Here is a 17,081-nt window from a genome sequence, read left to right as displayed (position 1 = left end):
TTGCTTTGAGTGGGAGGTTGGACAAAAAAACAGCTCCACAGGTCCAACCTAAATTATCCCGTGATTCTGTGTTTCAGCTAACTATTGCAAAGTGTGTTTTGGAGCTCCCCCTTTTTTTTGCAGAAAGATAGTAGTGGGAAATGAGGAGGGCAGTCTGTTTCATAAGAGAGGATGTTCTTTGGAAGACTTTTCCCTCCCTACAAGAAGACAGGCAGTCTAGCTGTTTCAGCATATTAATAATTGGGTGCATTTTCCTCCTGAACCAAAAGGTGCTTTCCAGCTGACTGTAACAGACAAGAGTTTATTCTTGACTTTGAGATATTTCCAACCACGTACTCTCTCCTATAATGTTAAAATGAGGAGCTACCTGCAGTGTGATTCTGTTGTTTGGAATCCTTTCATATTTGGGTTTTTTTGCATGTCTTGTTTGCAGCTAGTTTGCCATCCGACTCTTCTTCAGCAACCAGAAGGAAGTGCCAATAACATGGAATATTGCAGCAAAAAAATTTCTTCCACCTTCTGTAGGGTAAAACAGATATTGTGCTGCAGCCTGTAATATACAAAAGATAACCAGAGGATCTTACTAAATGCAGTAACAAAGGAGTAGATCGTGTTCATAGAGAACCCTATTTCTATGAGTTTGTCTCTAAGCTGTCCCATGCTAGCGTAGCAATTTCTAATCTCACACAGAGTCCTGCACTGAAGCACTGCAGAACACTAGATCTTGCTGCAAAACCTGTTTTCTTCCAAGTCAGTTTGCACTTCACTGCGATGTGTCAAAACGTTTATAAGCCATAATAACGAAGACTTGCAGCACTGTTTTGCGATATATCTCACGGACTATGCAAGATTTTTTTTGTGAAAAAAATTTGTAATGCTAGTTGCATGGTCATCTCAACTTGTGCACTTACTCATTCCCTTCTTATAAGGTGGATGTATTTTTGTGTTTATTTTTATTATGTCTTTTCATAGCCCTGGCAGGTGTAGTTGACTCTACAGTTGCAATGTTACTTAAAACTCTTCCTGTGTTTAACCTTTTCTTTTAAACCACTTACTCAGCATGGAGTCCTCCAGATCTGTGAATGACTTCAGAATACAAGAGAAATTCATCTGGAAAAGTAGCTTTCGCTCTGATGTTTTTTTGCAGTTTGGAGAAAACCAGAAGCCTGGGTTTATTAATTAAAGTTTAAGCCAATGCAAAGCTTTTTTGGGTTTGTTTTTGCTCAAAAGATATGAGTCATTTTATGATAAGAGAAATACTGTTTCCTTTCATTACTGGGAGTAAGGATTTATTCTCCAGGTTCTCCAAAGACACCTTTGCTCAACAGGAATGATGCATCTGAGTAGGCCTAGGTTCCAACAACTGTCCAGAGAGAAATATTCTCATCATTAAGAACCAGATGGTGAAATTCCTTTCCAAAACCTATTGTCTGAACCCTTTTGTGATGATGATCAGGTCCTGGCATAAAACAAGTTTTACATGTTCATTTGCGAATTAAAGTTCTTAAAAAGAACTAATATCTGTCCTTATCCTTGGGGTGGGGTTGGTGATGGTGCACAGAATTAATGCTTTGTATCTATGATGCTACCTTCGTTACCTTCACTCCCTCCTGTTTTTTCCTTATTTGTTGCTAAGATTTTGTAAAAGTTGTTTATAGGTCTGTATCAAACAGAACGAACTGAAACTCCGTTTGGAAAAAAGGAAGGGTAGTTAAAAGATGATTGTAAAACCTTACTTATGGTTACTACAGCTGCATCAATTGTAATAGTTTTAATTTGAAATAGCATATTTAGCTAGGACAATAAATAATAATACATTGAGTATTCTGCTTGTGAATTCTGAATCTTAACATATTTTAAATTTTACAGGTACAAATGCCACATCAAGCACCATAAAAAATGGAGGACCTTTTCCACGAGCTTGTCCGAAGTGCAATATTCATTTCAATCTTATGGATCCTCTAAAAAATCATATGAAGGTAATTGGGGCTGGCAAACTTAAGTGGGCTTCTGTTTGGTTATGAGAGAGTGCCATGTTTTGACATGAAGATAGTCTGGCTTCTGGCTGTGATCAACCAGAGCCCGAATACTCCATGTCTTCCAGTCATGGAGAGGAAGAATGGAGTAGGGGATTTCTGTATCTTGCCATTTTTTTGCCATTTTTCCAGTGAATTGAAGCATATTTGCTGTCTCTATATGATTTCTGTCTGCCACAGCTGTGACTCCTTGAACCATTGGCCAGCTTCATGTGAATTTGATGAAGGGAAGTGCCCATGATAACAGGTAGACAGTTGACCCACATCTGTGTTAGATAGCTACTGAGACAAAGATGACAGTGTAAACTTACCTTTTTTTATCATTTGGTGGCTAGAAAAGTTGTTAAGCTGAGGGGAAAAACTTAATTTCTAGTTCATACTTGAACACTGTGAGAAAGAAAGCTTTCAGAAACTAAGTGTCACTTAGTCTGCTTATGGAACTACTTGTTTCTGGAAGCACTGTTTTCTGGAAAATATTTATTATTATTTGGCAAAGACTTATGCAATTCTCAGGCATATGTATTCAATTTCAGGGGGCAGGGGAATGGCTTTGCACTCACATTAATAACCCATGCAAAAAGGATTATGAACTACTGTGTAATAGAAATCAGTGAGGCTCTGAGTTACTGTTAACACAGATCATTCCGATTTACTGGGCTTAAGATACCCTAAATGGTAGCTACTGTCGTTTTCAGCATTAAAACACAATTTAGAAACATACATAACAGTAGGAAAAAATCAAGGGTTTTATCTTTTTCTCGTCATTATTTGTACAGAATAGCTTTTGCACTGAGTATATCAACTGAATTAAAGAACCACAAAAGAAGTGGGATTACTTAGTATTATTTAATTAAATTTTTAGTTAAACTACATGGGATGAATATACTGAGTTACGCTTCCACATTAGGAAATGAACTCCTTATTAGTAGACTTACAGAAAGTAGTCCTGCACAATAAGAACCATTATTCTGCAGGAGAAAGATCTGTCCTCTGGAACGTGCTAATCTTGTTCACTCTTGGAAACTTTATAACATCTTCTGTATGAAGTACTTCATACTTTAAGTGTTAAGTTTCATGTTATATCTATTGGGTTAAAGCATTCATTATGTACACTTTGACATAAAGAAGCTTGAACAATGTGTGTTGTGTGACCTAGAATTTCTGAATTTTTCAGTAATGCTGGAAGGAACTTTTGCAGGCTTCAACATATGTCCTTCCCAAAGAAATAAAAGAGAAAACTTTCCTTTAAATTCTCGGTAAACTTACGCTTGTCAGCAAAATGCTTGCATAAAAGCTGCTTTTCTCTTTCTCGTTATTAAATTTCAATTAAGTAGATGTTTTTCTAATGAGTAATGCAACATTGTTATTCTGATTTCTAGATTAAATTTATCTTACATGTACCTATGAGAATAATCCCTTTTTAGCTTTTATAATATATGTTGTTTTATTACTAAAACGCTACCTATAGATCAGTTACTGTACAAAATCCATATGTGAATATGAATCAAGCTGGTGTGCCAGACAATTGAGCTTTGCATCTAACTAGTTAGTGAGTGGCTTCAGTTTTCAAAATGCTGTTGTCATCAATGCAGTTTGGTAGGAGAAACTGATACCTTTGTCTCTCTCTTCCCCCTTTCGATTCAGTATTGTTGTCCAGATATGGTAAATAACTTTTTCGTGGGAATGGCCAAAACAGAATGTTTAAGCACGACAAGCAAAACTGCTGATTCTGAGAAAGGAAAATTGATTATGTTGGTTAACGACTTTTATTACGGGAAGCATGAAGGTGACACCCAGCAGGTACAACAGGAGCAGAAGACTCATACGACATTCAAGTGCTTCAGTTGTCTGAAAGTTCTTAAAAATAACATAAGGTATCTGAACTCACTTCCTTCATTGTTTGTTAAGCACTTGCAGCCCATAGCACTTAGTCTCATGCATTAAAACTTAGTCTCTCTAGAGTAGAAATTTTTCTCTTACTGAGAACTTATAATATTGGTTGACTGAACAGAAGTTGAATTAATTTTTACTATACATGTATGGCCATAACTTAAACTTGTAACAGATTAGAGTACAAATCTTAATGGTGTAGAGTTTTAATGAGAGCAGTTGTAAGACTTTGGGGTTAGAAGGGGCAACAGAAAGTATTTTACAATTTGCCATCTGGATTGATGGTGGTATCAGTAGGTGTGAGTGTTAATTCCCTTTAGGGATGCACAATGACTAATAGTTGGTGCTTTACTTATGTAATATCTGTTATGTTGATGAAATAATTTTACTTCCAAATGCTGCAAAAATCTTCAGTAAGCTGTTTTAATAGGAAGGCGAGTCATTGTTCCTTTGGAAGTTAAGGTCATTGAACTTTTTTACATGCATTCTTCAAGGAAAGCTGAAGTAGCAGAATGTAACACTGAAAAATGGGCTATTCCTTCAAAGGGCGCAGTCTGCAAGTTAAAACGAACAGGTTTATGTTAACATTAGACCCACATTACTGAACAAAACAAAATTTGCATGTAATTACAAACATTAAATTTGCTATTAATCATTAAGTATGAGTAAATCCTAAGTAAAAGTCCTGGTAGTTAGCTTGAAAATGTTGCATGTTGTTAGACTTTAAAAGACTTTATTCTCATTATTTTATAGTTCCTGTTAATTATGACATTTTTTTCCCTTGCAATTTATCTTTAAGAGCAATAAACAATGTTTGACATGGGCTGAGAAGTTTTTCTTCTGGTTTTGTATGCATGATACTTTTCAAATAAGCTTTTCTTGCAGTATCATGAAAAGTAGTCCACAGAAAAAATACGTTATCAAGGTACTGGGTTCATTTTAAAAAATTTTTTTTCAGGCCCTATTTTCTACTCAGCATTATATTGTAAGTTTTGGTGCTATGGTGCCTGTGTGTTCCACAGCAAGTCATTAAAAATGAGCACTAAATTTTTTCTTTGAATTTCTCTAGAATCTACTTTCAGCCATATTGATCTTTGCTGTCACTTTGTAGCTTTATTCTATAGTTCTATAACTTCAGAATTTTTATTCCAAGGTATATTTTGTGCCTTTAACCATTTATAGTGGACAAAAGAAATACATAGAACCTCTCTACTTGTAGTGGAAGTTTTCTGGAAGTTTTCAGAAAAGCAAAGTGATTCATCAGGGTAATCCCCTGCTTCCTTTAGAAGATCTATGGTTGAACACACCATTGAAATAATGTTCTGTTAAGGTAGTATGCAGTACTAGTGTCAATTCCTTTCTTCTGCTTAGGTACCTGGTATTTTCAGTTAGCTTTTTTCTTTTTTTCTTTTTTTAAGCAAGTGCATGACATTAGAAGCTTGAGCTCAAGAAACTATTCTCCGTGCTCATCTGTTTTCAAATTCCAAGGTCACCACTTTGAGACTACGTTTCGTTTGTGAGTGTGACCTACATTTAATAGTTCCTCTGGCTCTACTGAAATGAAGCACATTCAAAATAGAACAGTTTTTGAAGTTTAACAGTAGTGGGTTGTGCAGCTGCTCCACCAGCAACTGTGATCTGCCAATGTTGTCAGGGGTGCCTAGACTTCTCAGCCAGAATAGGTTACTACTACAGATAGGTGGATGTATATTAATGAGGAAAAGGGGGAAAGGTAGTAACATGAAGTAGTAACATACCACCAAATTTGTCTTTTGATTGTCAGCTGCACAGTGGCATTCTTTGATAACTGTCCTTCATAATTCAACTTCAGTCCTAAATGCGTTATACAAAGAAAGCTCCTGGAGCCCTGCCAGTTTTGAATGGAGGTGGTTTCTGAAAAAGCTATAATGTCCTGTTTGCAGATATGCTTTTGCTACTTAATAGTTTTCAGCAGAGCTACAATTATACTTGCTGCAGAATGTGGCTTTGAGACTCTGGTGGTGAAGTGTGAACAGTTGACATGTTTTGTTGTTGTTGCCTTTGCTAATTTTCTGTTATTTCCAGGGAAGAATTTTGTCTAAGCAAACATGAAAAATGCAATACATTGTTTAGTCTTAGAACATATTTCAGATACATTGCATGTTCCTTATAGTCAAGATTTCTGTTTAAGCTTCGAAAGATGATTTCCAGCATAGCCAGCTTGCTTTAACTTTGCCCTCCCCCCCCCCTGCTTTTTTTTAGTGAACACTTATTCCTTAGGGTTTTTTTTGAGGTTGAGAAGTCCTTACAGAGTAAAGTCTCTAAAGAATCGTGTGCATCTCGTGTGTGATAATATCATGTATTGTGAATGTTAAAATGTAATTTTTTCCATCTGCTCACTATTATTTAAAGGTTTATGAACCACATGAAACATCACTTGGAGCTTGAGAAGCAGAGCAGTGAAAGTTGGGAAAGCCATACCACCTGCCAGCACTGTTACCGTCAGTTTCCCACCCCATTCCAGCTGCAGTGCCACATTGAAAGTACACACACGCCTTACGAGTCATCTAGTAAGTTGGATTGTATCACAGTGAATCTTTTTGTGACCTAAAATTTTTAGTTAGACATTGTCTGACTTTGCTGGTTTGTAACTTCAGAATAAAGCTATTATACTTAAGAGCAATAATATTGAGATTTAATATAGGAGCTGAGCACTCATTCCATTTATGTTAGAGCAATGTGTGTAGAAAGAAAATATTTTTAAAAGCTTTTTGTTTTGGTTTGGGTTTTTTTAATTAAAAGCTTGACTGCCAGAAGTTATGTTGTCTAATGACCTTGCACTCCTAGCTTCCTGAAATTGTACAGGGAGTTTCTTCTGAAGAGTAGACTAATCATTACTTTACCTTTATAGATTTTACAGTTCACATATACGTATTATAATTTATCTACTTATGACCCCAAATGAAATTTTACTTTTTTCTTGTTTATCACTTTTTCTAGCGATATGTAAAATCTGTGAATTATCCTTTGAAACAGAGCAAGTTCTTTTGCAACATATGAAGGACAATCATAAGCCAGGTGAAATGCCATACGTTTGCCAGGTATCTCAGAGTGACTGTTTTATATTTACATTACACCCACCCACCCCACTCCCCATCTTTACTGTCAATAAACTTAACAAGGAAGTCAAACTTTCTGTTTTAGGTATGCAACTACAGATCCTCAGCTTTTTCAGACGTAGAAACACATTTTAGAACAGTTCATGAAAACACAAAACATTTGCTGTGCCCATTTTGCCTCAAGGTAATTAAAATTGGAGCACCGTATATGCATCATTACATGAGGCATCAGGTAAACACATACTTTCTATCCTTAATGCTACAAAAATGCTAAATATATGCCATGAATCTCTGGGAAAAAATGCATAACTGATTTGTATGGATGTTACTGGATAAGAACAGTTAATAAAATATGGTAGAAGAATTATGACTCTGTCTTTTGAAACATCTTTAAAGGAGTTGTTAGAGTTTGTCATGTTTTTGTGTGACAGCAGCTCCCTGTCAAAAAAGAAAATTACTTCTGAATATCCCTGAAAGAATATTTCTGCTGTCTGGTTTCTTCATTGAGTTGTAGTGATGTGTTCTGCTTTCCTTAAGGTTACAAGCAAACCTTTCACTAGGTAAAGTAGAGAAAAAGATTATGAAGGTTGTCTTGTAACTGGTAACCTGATTCCTCCTCATCTTAGTAATGATAGTGCCTTGCATTTTCAAGTATTTAGATATTCTCTCTTTAATTCCTACGTAGTATCTTGGCTTTTATGATATTAGGAGTTTGTCTGCTTGATGTCCTAGAAACTGGATGACCATTGCTTGAGACAAGCTAGAGTTGGAGTTTGGTTTATCATAACATTAATGCTTACTGTAGATTGTCTTCCATTTTTAAAAGAAAAAGGGAATATACCGTTGCACTAAGTGCAGACTGCAATTTTTGACATGCAAGGAAAAAATGGATCACAAGACTCAGCATCACCGAACATTTAAGAAACCCAAACAGTTAGAAGGATTGCCTCCTGGAACAAAGGTAAGTGTTCATATAGGAAAATTAGAGGAGACAAAGGAAAAAATATATTGGTAGAGAAAAGGGTGGAATAGAAAGAAACCTTTCTTTTCCAAAGCAAAGAGTTTTTTCTTCTGTTGTTTTGGGGTTTTTTTGCCACCTCTAAAACTAAAACTCTAAAATAATACTCCTGTTGCAAGAATTGCCAGGCACAGTTTATGGTTTATTCCTGGTGATCGGTGGTGTTGCTCTCTGTCCCATTCTTCCATACATGTATATGCCAGTAGTTCAGTCGGTGCCGCTGCTTTCTTGAGCTGTTGGTTAACTTGCCCCCACTCCCATTTATCCTTCCTTGTGCTAGGAGAAAAGGAGATAGTCTGGATGTTGGTCTGAGGGGTCTGCATCATTTCTTGTGAGAGATTTTCAACCTGTGGAAGGTGGTGTCAAAAATTTATATAAGAGGGCAAAACCTACTTCTCCATAGACAATATGTCTTAAAACTGAGTCTACCAGGTCTTTTTTAGCTCCAGCATTTGAAGGGGTGAAAAAAAACCAACACAATTTCCTGCAGAGTGTTTTATGAAGTACACGTGGGTCCCCTCAGAACACCTAGGCTATCTTTAAATCATTCTTCCATTTCTGGAGAAGGTACCAGTTAGACTAGGATTTTCCTGTAGATTTCAGGACTTTTTCCTGCAGTTTTTTAATGAATTGTGAAGATATAGGTCCTTTCAGTTGAAAGGAAGAAGAAAGTTAACATTTTCATCAGCTCTTCACAGTTCATTTACTGTAGAATCAGGAAGGGGAAATGAAGTTGATGGTAGAAGTTGATGGTTGCTTGGCAGAATGTAAAGCACTGATTATCTGTTCTGTGGCAATACCTTAATTTTCTAAAGATTTCAGGGTTTTCATGATGTAATAAAAGCTTAGATTATGTTAAAATTCTGGTGTTAGTAGGGTGTAGATGATGAGACTGAAGAGGTTGGAACCAGGTTTAGAAGGTGAGGTGCTTCTAAACTATGAGTATGTGCAAGAAGTATAATTAGGAGTCGTGCTGCAAGTGAAAACTGAAGAACCAAATTTAAGGGCAAGAAAGAAGAGTGTGATAATGCCAGGTGAGAGATCAGAAACCAGAATTAGTCCTGGGGGTCTAGGGCGAAGAGCAGAAATATCTGAAGGAAGTAGATTGGCTAATCATGAGGCCACAAGATGCAGGGCTTTTGTTAAATCCAGGCACTGATGGAATTGCTTGATAATCTTCTTAGTAGGGCTAATTGGCCTGACCTTTCTGTTTCATTTCCAGAGCTCCATTTTTTTTTGTCCTAAGAAAGCAGGATGTAGCCAGTTGCAGATCTGAAACGAGAGCACTGTATTTTGTTATGGCTAACTATTTTCACTAAAACAAGAGCTTATCAAGCATCCAGTAGACTATTGAGGTTAGATTTACTCTAGTTGACAGTATTTCTTATTTTTCAAAGCTCTCTTTGCTGAGGAGTGTTTCTTATGCTATGATTTTTGTCCTAAAGTGGTGTAAAGTTTGAGTCAAATAGAAATGGGAACTTTTAAAGCTTAAATCTAAATAGAAAAATGTTTAATTTCATACTTGTAGGTGACTATTCGAGCATCTGTTGGATCTCTTCAGTCAGGATCATCAGCTACATCTTCTGTTAGTACAAGTACTTCCACGTTTCAGTTGTCACCTAAAGCTAAAAATACAGCCACTAAAAATCATAACAAATCTAATACTAGTAAGTCAAAAGCAAAATCAAAACCAACTACATCAAAGAAGCAAAGTGCATGGACCAACAGCAAAAAAAAAAAAGAAGTTACAAATACAGCATTGCATAATCTAAGGTAAAATACTAGCATTAAAAATATCTTTAAGTATACTTTGACTGTAAGTAACTGATGATTTTGTTATCTTTCAATAACTTCTAAGACTGCAGTACGGAAGATTTGACACTTCAGTTTTGCAGAAAAAGCAGGCGCATAAACTTTTCACATACTGTTACTGTGGTTATAATTCTGAATCTTCATTCACCAATTTCGTTGGTGGTAGACTACTTTGTGATGGAAGAACAGATATTCTGCAAATTTTTCTGTTCTAAATTTAGAATTTTTCTCTGCACAGAGCCACAGACTCTTGAAATACTGACTCATTAGGCGTATTTATGTTTAGAGGTGACCTGTGGAGGGGGATACACTTGCATGTGTGTTCTTTGCAAGTTTTCTTATGGAGGGAAAAGTATTTTCCTCCTTCAATGTTTTAAGGTTTTTATTTGAACCTGTTATTTAAAAGGTTAAGTCTTGTTTATCCTAAGAGATACCTTAATTCAGGGAGCTACCAGAAAAAAATCAAGAAAAAGCGAGCTGCTGGGAGAATGCTGTCCTTACATTTACAATTTACTGGGTTTTGCTATCCTTACATTAATAACTTAATGGGGTTTTTATGGACTAGAATATAATTTCATTGGCTAAGATGAGTTAACAGTTTTCTTTGTCGGAGATTGTAGATGCCTCCCTTCCAATAAGGTGCTAACACTCACAGTGGGCAGCTCTCTGAGACATCCAAAAACAGCCAGCAAAATTGGGGAAGAGCGGAATTACGTTTTTGCTTTGTAGATATTTCAGAGCTTGTGGGGAATATCTGGGGTGGCAGGAAAACCAAAGATCTTGTGCATAATGTCTTTGAAATCCTTCTCAAGTACGTAAAGACAACAACAGCAGCTGAAGTTGGAGGTTCTCAGCTACTGCAGTATCTTGATTCCAGGAGTGGCCAATAACAGAGGCTTACATTAACTTTTACTTTTTTTATTAAGGTCATAATGACAGTATAATTCAAGAAAAAACAGTTTTCTTCATGTTTCTAACATAGCCTATAATAAGTATTTAACTGATAAATTTTTAAGTTCTTTTTTTTTTTCCCTAATGCAGGTGTTTTTGCTACTGACTTAAAGCAAAAAGGTTGAAATTGTTATCTCATCTTAAAGTATTGATATCAACTATTAACTCTTTCACATTACTGTTAGGTATCGTTTGGGAGCTCACAAATGCATTGAGTGTTACTCAGAAATAAAAGATTTTGCAAGCCATTTTCCTGCTTATGTCCACTGTAGCTTATGCAGATACAACACTAGCTGTAGCAAAGCCTATGTGAATCACATGATGAGGTAAGAACTCTTCAAAAATATTTACTGGGTTTTCAAATACTTCCTAAATTTATATGAGGTGTGTTAAGTGTTTCTGTTGCCTGAATTTTGAACTGTGTCATAGGACTGGCAGGGAGATGTGTGCGGTTGGATTTTTACTTTGTAATGAGGGCCTAAGCCCCGTGTTCTTGATTTGCCTTAAAAAATATGGTGGTTAGGCAGTGTTCTATATTTGTTTCAGATTTTCTGTGGGATCTTCCATAATAATTTTAGCCAGACTTAGCAAATAACGATTAGTTGTTGTGAGTTCTCTGGCTTTCAGATTGAATACCGCACCTCATTTTTACAAGTGTTTAATGCTTACAGCCACAGCTATTGCTAATGAAATCTATGCTCAGAATAGCATGTAAAGGATGTCTCAAATAGCATGCTCAAGTGGATACTTTTTCTAATACTATTTCTGGTCATCCATAAAAATAACATCTCATTTTGCAGGAGGTTTGCCACTGATTGTGAGGCTGTGTAGGGTATTAGTGATGACAGCTGTAAAAAAGCCTGTTAAGAAAACAAATGGGTCAGTTTTCAGATCAACAGAATTATATTATGCAATAATTAGACACAGAACATGTAGCAGTGATGGTAAAAAAAAAAATGTTGATAACATACTTGTTAATCCTGTGCCCCAAACAAGCCAAGTGTACTGCAAAATAATACAGACTGCAGTTGTCTTTTTAAATACATGAATGTATAAAATGCCCTGGCATTTTTGAATGCTAGAATTCTTGAATTTATTACCCAAATCTTTAAAAGTTTTTTGTATATATTTTATATGTTGACCTATTCATATTAATTTCAATGCTCATCTAAGTCCTAGGCTGAAGTAATTTACACGCTTTTATGCATATAACCTATTGGTTGCATGCTTAAAAAAGTAATAAAATTTAATGTGCTTAATTCTGGTTGTACAAGAGAAAGTTTACTCTAGAAGGGGAGAGGGGAGTCTAAGGTAAACTGTTCCTACTGTTGCCCATGTTCTCAGTGTTGTCTAATTCAGCCACGCTGCAAAACAGCCAGTCTCTTGTCTCCTGTCTCCTTGATACACTAATGCTCCCCCTACTTCAACCCCTTGCAGCACCTATGATCCCTTTTTTTTGGTGAGTGTAAGGAACAAGGGATGGTGAAGAGGAAAGCTGTTAGGAGGGTGTTTCTGCAGTAGCAGCCCCTGTACTCAGCTGCTCACTTTTTGTTTCATATGGAAGTGCAGTGTTGACACATAATTAACCTGCATATGAGATAACTTACAGGTTGTTTGAAAACGTGATTTATCTCATGTAAAGCAATCTCTTTAGGGAGTGCAAGTTCAGCAATGCTTTTACTTCTTTTGTGGAGCACAGTGTACCTACAGCCAAGGTGCTTGAAGAGCTAAACTGCTGATGGAAGCAATGTAACTGTTCTTGTAGAACTGTGCTGACAAAGTTAAGCCTTGCCCTTCCCAAACTCGTTATTTACAGGAGAGCCAGTGTTTTAAAATAGAGCTGAGATTCACAAGCCTGTAAGCTTGCAGCAATTTAATGTTCTAGAGTAATGCAGGTCAGTAATTGAGCCTTCTATATTCATGCCTTGTCATAAGCAAATTGCCGTACTGTGTACTGCGTAGGGAGTATGTGGAGTAATGTATTCAAGAAAACCAGTTGCAGTAGTAATGTTTTCTTATATTTAGTTTTCACAGTGCTCGTCCAAGTAAAAGATTTTGGATCTATAAGAAGCATTCAGAAGAGCTACGGTAATTCAGCTTTTTTCAGTTGTAGATCGTTATGTTTTTACTTTGATGGTGAATTGATGAGTTAAATGAGATTTGAGCCTCTTGAATTTCTAGGCTTCCACAATTTAGAAAGAGCAGGGAAATAAAAACATTAGCTCTTTCACTAACAGTGTTCTGTTCAGTGACAAATATTTGTTATTTGTCTGCATTTATTAATGTCTGTCTTAACCCTGAGCAGTTTTAAAAAATATTTATTTTCCAGTTATTCATAATGTGCAAAATGGGGGGTGGGAAGGGAAACAAGCAAACAAAACCAAACCAAAACAAAAAAACTGAGAAACTCATGCTTTACAGATAAATTTATGTCTAAAGTGGTGCTCTTCGTACTACATCCAACGTGGAGATGCCCTGGTCACTGACTGGGATTTCCAGGTGCTAGTTGCACTATAAAAAGTAAGAATATGTTTTTCTGAGTTACCTCATCTAAAGTTGCAGGAAATTTTTGTTTACTTTTTTTATAGTCTGTCCAGTTGCTGTAAGATAAGAAAACTGTTTTCACAACCATGTTGTATTTATACTTCCTTTTTACTTTCTCTTCTCTAGAGGTGTGACTGTAGTATGTCTTAACTGTGATTTCCTGACTGATGTTTCTGGCTTAGATAGCATGGCCACACATCTGAGTGAAAGCCACACTCATACTTGCCAAGTTATTATAGAGAAAGGTGAGTACATATAGTGTCTTTTTAATATAGTATACATATAAATACTTACATGTGGATGTGTTTTGTGTTATTGCACTCCTTTTCTCAGTTGCATTATCATTATTTGTGTACTTGGATTTGAAAGTGAATACTTCTATATTTCCACATCTTAAAATATTTTTAATTAAATCCTTTATTTCTATTTTCAGTTTCTGTAGATATCCCAACTGCTGAACAAGTATCTGAGTAAGTTTTGTTTTACTGCTCAATGTTTATTAGTTTAATGACAGATGGCCAAAATTTGCACTTTGAACTTGGGTTTCTTTTGAATTTCATAGAATTTTAAATGTACGGATGAACATAGATCCTTAGTTACCAGTGCTTTTCGCTTTTACCACATCCAGAACTACAAGAATGGCAAGCTAAAATTATTGTGTACTGCTGCCAAAATCAAAACCAGGATTTGTTCACTTTGGCCAAAGAGATGAATTCTAGCAGTATTCTTGCAGTATTAGAACTTCTCAATCCTGACTTCTAAGTCTAGACATAGTGAGACTGTTACTTCAACTTGCTTTTAATACTACTTTTAGTAAATGAGTGGTTTATGTTCTTTATGTAATATTAACATGAATTAAAGAAAAAAGTTACTTTTATTGAAGTAGGACAAATTCTGTCTTAATATTTTATAAATATTTACAAATTACTTTCAAATTTATGTGACAAAGGTATGCTGGTTTTTATTAACTTTTTAATTCTGACTTTCAAAGAAAAATTAATACGAGGATTTTGCCTTTCAAATTTTTTAAGGATTTGAAAAAGAACCTGCAGTATTGTGGAGATGGTGTTGCAGGGTTTGCTGCTTTTTTTTTTTTTTTAACCTTAGAAGAATCAGATGTGGCAAGCCATCCCTGATTATCCTGGAACAATACCTGAGGCTTTATAATGCAGCTTGTGAGCCTACTTATGCCTTAATCGAAGGTTCAGAAGTGTGTCAGTTGAATCAAACATTTGAGTTCTCTCTAAAACTTTCAGAAAACAGGAACAAAAAAGTCAGACTGCAAAAAAAAAAGACATTTTAAAAGATGGAAGAAAATAGTTTAACCCTGATTTAACAACAAGGTGTCATTGAGTTCATCTAGCCCATAGCAGGATTCTAAAAAGGTTTACATATTCTCATGCATGATAACTCTTCTAACAGGGAGAGAAGTTCTTAGGCCTCTAAGCATAAATCAGCCTTCACCGAGTGTTGGAAATATCCCCAATAATTTATTTCATAACCATTAAGTATTTTCTTTCTTAGTTTCCGTAAAGTGGCCAGTAAGAGAGGATGCTGGAATAATCTGTCATCCAATCCAAATATGGAAGTACTTCTCTTTTGCTATGAGTAATAGTAGAGCAAAATATGTGCTGTACACTTCAAGCCTCTATTAGTAACTGTTTAGCGTGTGATGCAGTTGAATAAAACTGGTGGTCTTATGGGATGACTAATAGACATTACTAAAAAGAATTGAAGGTATTCTGGCAGGGGAAGGAAGTTAATTTGGGAAAGCATTCCAAAAAGCCATTTGAAAAATGAGATTTCTGATTTTGGAGCACAGAATATTGAAATTGGACAAAATACTGGAAAGAGTCATCTAGGAGGGTAAGCTATATTCCCTTCATTAATCCAGAGTAGCTTGTGTCCTTTTTAACAATTGAGATTTCAGTGGAACTCAAACAATGGAAAAATGAAGTGTTGAGCTGAGATAGAACCTCAGCTTTTCTACTTGGAGTTGGCATTAGGTGCTGGGAATTAATACTCATGGAACTATATGTAAGGAGAGGTTATATATGTATTGAACGGTGGGGAAAAAGGTACAGTTGTGGCAGTGTATTGTCAGTACTGCACAAGGGTCTCGAATATATTACAGAGATGTCATATGCAAATATTTAAGAATGTTGGATAAACAAAGTATGTATTACTCAGAAGCAGATGGGTGAGCACTGAAAAGATGTGAAGTAGAGTCAAGAATATGTGCAGGTTTGTTTCTGCAAGCTGTTAGATTAGGACAGATGCAGAGAGCCATTATTTTTGTGAGTTCTAATGGTGGCATAACATCAGTTAGTGGTACTACATGATGTGATGTAATCTGTGGTGGTGCTTTTTGAAACTGTCATGCTCAGAGACTTCATTAATTTCAGTAAATCTTGTCCTGTTCCATATACTAATTTTCTGATACTTTGGACAAGAATATATCATTGTTAAACCTAAGAGCATGAATACACCTGCATAGCAGATTTTTTTAATTCATTATTTGCAGTACAGAGTACACACAAAAATGTTCATGTTTTTGTGGGATGGTTCTCCATGGTACTCTGTGGTTTGCTTTTGGAAGAAGAGGAACTTGCAGACAATATTCATAACCTTTGCTGTGTAGTTTCTCAATGACTTATGAATGTTTCATCCCATTCTTTGACCTATAATTCAGTGAGGTGTGACTTGTTTACGGGGCACTTCAGAATCACTTCATCGGCAGGAACAATAACTCACAGTTACAATCTTGAATGCTTTTGGCTCTTCTCTTGCATCTCTTGGATGGTATCTTTTGGTATCTTTTATTATATATCAGACTGTCTGTATGTGGTGTAAAACTCATCTTTATTGATAATGACCAGACAAGTTCTATGAGCTCTCTGTAGTGTTGATGAGACTGTCTTTGGACCAGAATCCTGCCATTAGTAATACAGATAACCTAGCTGGAGATGTTCTAACAGGAATTGCTTTTTAAATTGTTACTCTACATAAGATTGCCTTGTTTTAGTGATCCACCTTGTGCTGAGGGAATAAGGCTTAATAACTATGCCAGTACTCTTCTAATGCTCAACTCTCTGCTTTGCGCAACAGTTAACATATTTTTAAATGAACTGACAGCAGACATTTTTGTTGCAGGGCAGTTGAAAGTGAGCAGGTATCCTATACTGCCTTGGCTCACTGATACATCATTGTGGACCAGAAAATTGAACCCAGTCCAGCTTGGGATTATTTTGGTATGTAAGCGAACAAGGATCTGACCAGACCTTCTCCTTTTTCTTCATACATTGAAGCTGTGGTATTCTCTTCTTGCATCTTTCAGGCAGCAGGTCTGGTCTTTTCTCCCGATATTGTAGTCTGGCAAAGGCCCTTCTGTGATAAATGTTCTCTGCTTTGCAGCATTGACTTGCAGCTTTGGGGGCTATACTCCTTCAAAGAGAGGCTTAGCAGGAGTTTCACTTACGTGATGCAGTGTTTCTTTGCTGCTCATTTGCAGTGTTTCTTTACTGCTCAAGTCTATTGATACCATCCCAAGCTAGAGTAGTGTGTAAATGACGACATATATGTGTTGACATCAAAGCCCATTTTGTTCTGAACTTGATCCTAGCTTCTGAAACTAAAGGGCTTTGTCATTCTCTCTGGGCGTTCACTAAAACATACAAGTCCCGATCTGCTTAATATTCAAGTAAGTTGCATTTTTGTCTGCCAATGACTTTA

At 36.1% G+C, this 17,081-nt stretch overlaps 1 protein-coding gene across 1 annotated transcript in view; it reads left to right on the top strand.

Annotated features, from left to right (window-relative positions):
* Window positions 1-17,081, top strand: part of ZNF280D (zinc finger protein 280D) — a gene marked incomplete at its 3' end in the record, with an annotated part of 47,007 nt that overhangs the window by 16,396 nt on the left and 13,530 nt on the right. Inside the window, 11 exon segments of the mRNA XM_082005162.1 lie at window positions 1,870-1,979; window positions 3,681-3,910; window positions 6,318-6,475; window positions 6,906-7,006; window positions 7,110-7,256; window positions 7,851-7,985; window positions 9,571-9,815; window positions 10,991-11,131; window positions 12,831-12,893; window positions 13,476-13,594; window positions 13,783-13,819. Coding sequence (XP_081861288.1) covers window positions 1,870-1,979; window positions 3,681-3,910; window positions 6,318-6,475; window positions 6,906-7,006; window positions 7,110-7,256; window positions 7,851-7,985; window positions 9,571-9,815; window positions 10,991-11,131; window positions 12,831-12,893; window positions 13,476-13,594; window positions 13,783-13,819 — 1,486 coding nt within the window.

The sequence above is a fragment of the Phaethon aethereus genome (genome assembly GCF_964289735.1).
Source record: "Phaethon aethereus genome assembly, chromosome: 12".
Taxonomy (NCBI): Eukaryota; Metazoa; Chordata; class Aves; order Phaethontiformes; family Phaethontidae; genus Phaethon; species Phaethon aethereus.
Note: the sequence above shows the minus strand (reverse complement) of the source record. Positions and strands in the feature narration are given on the sequence as shown.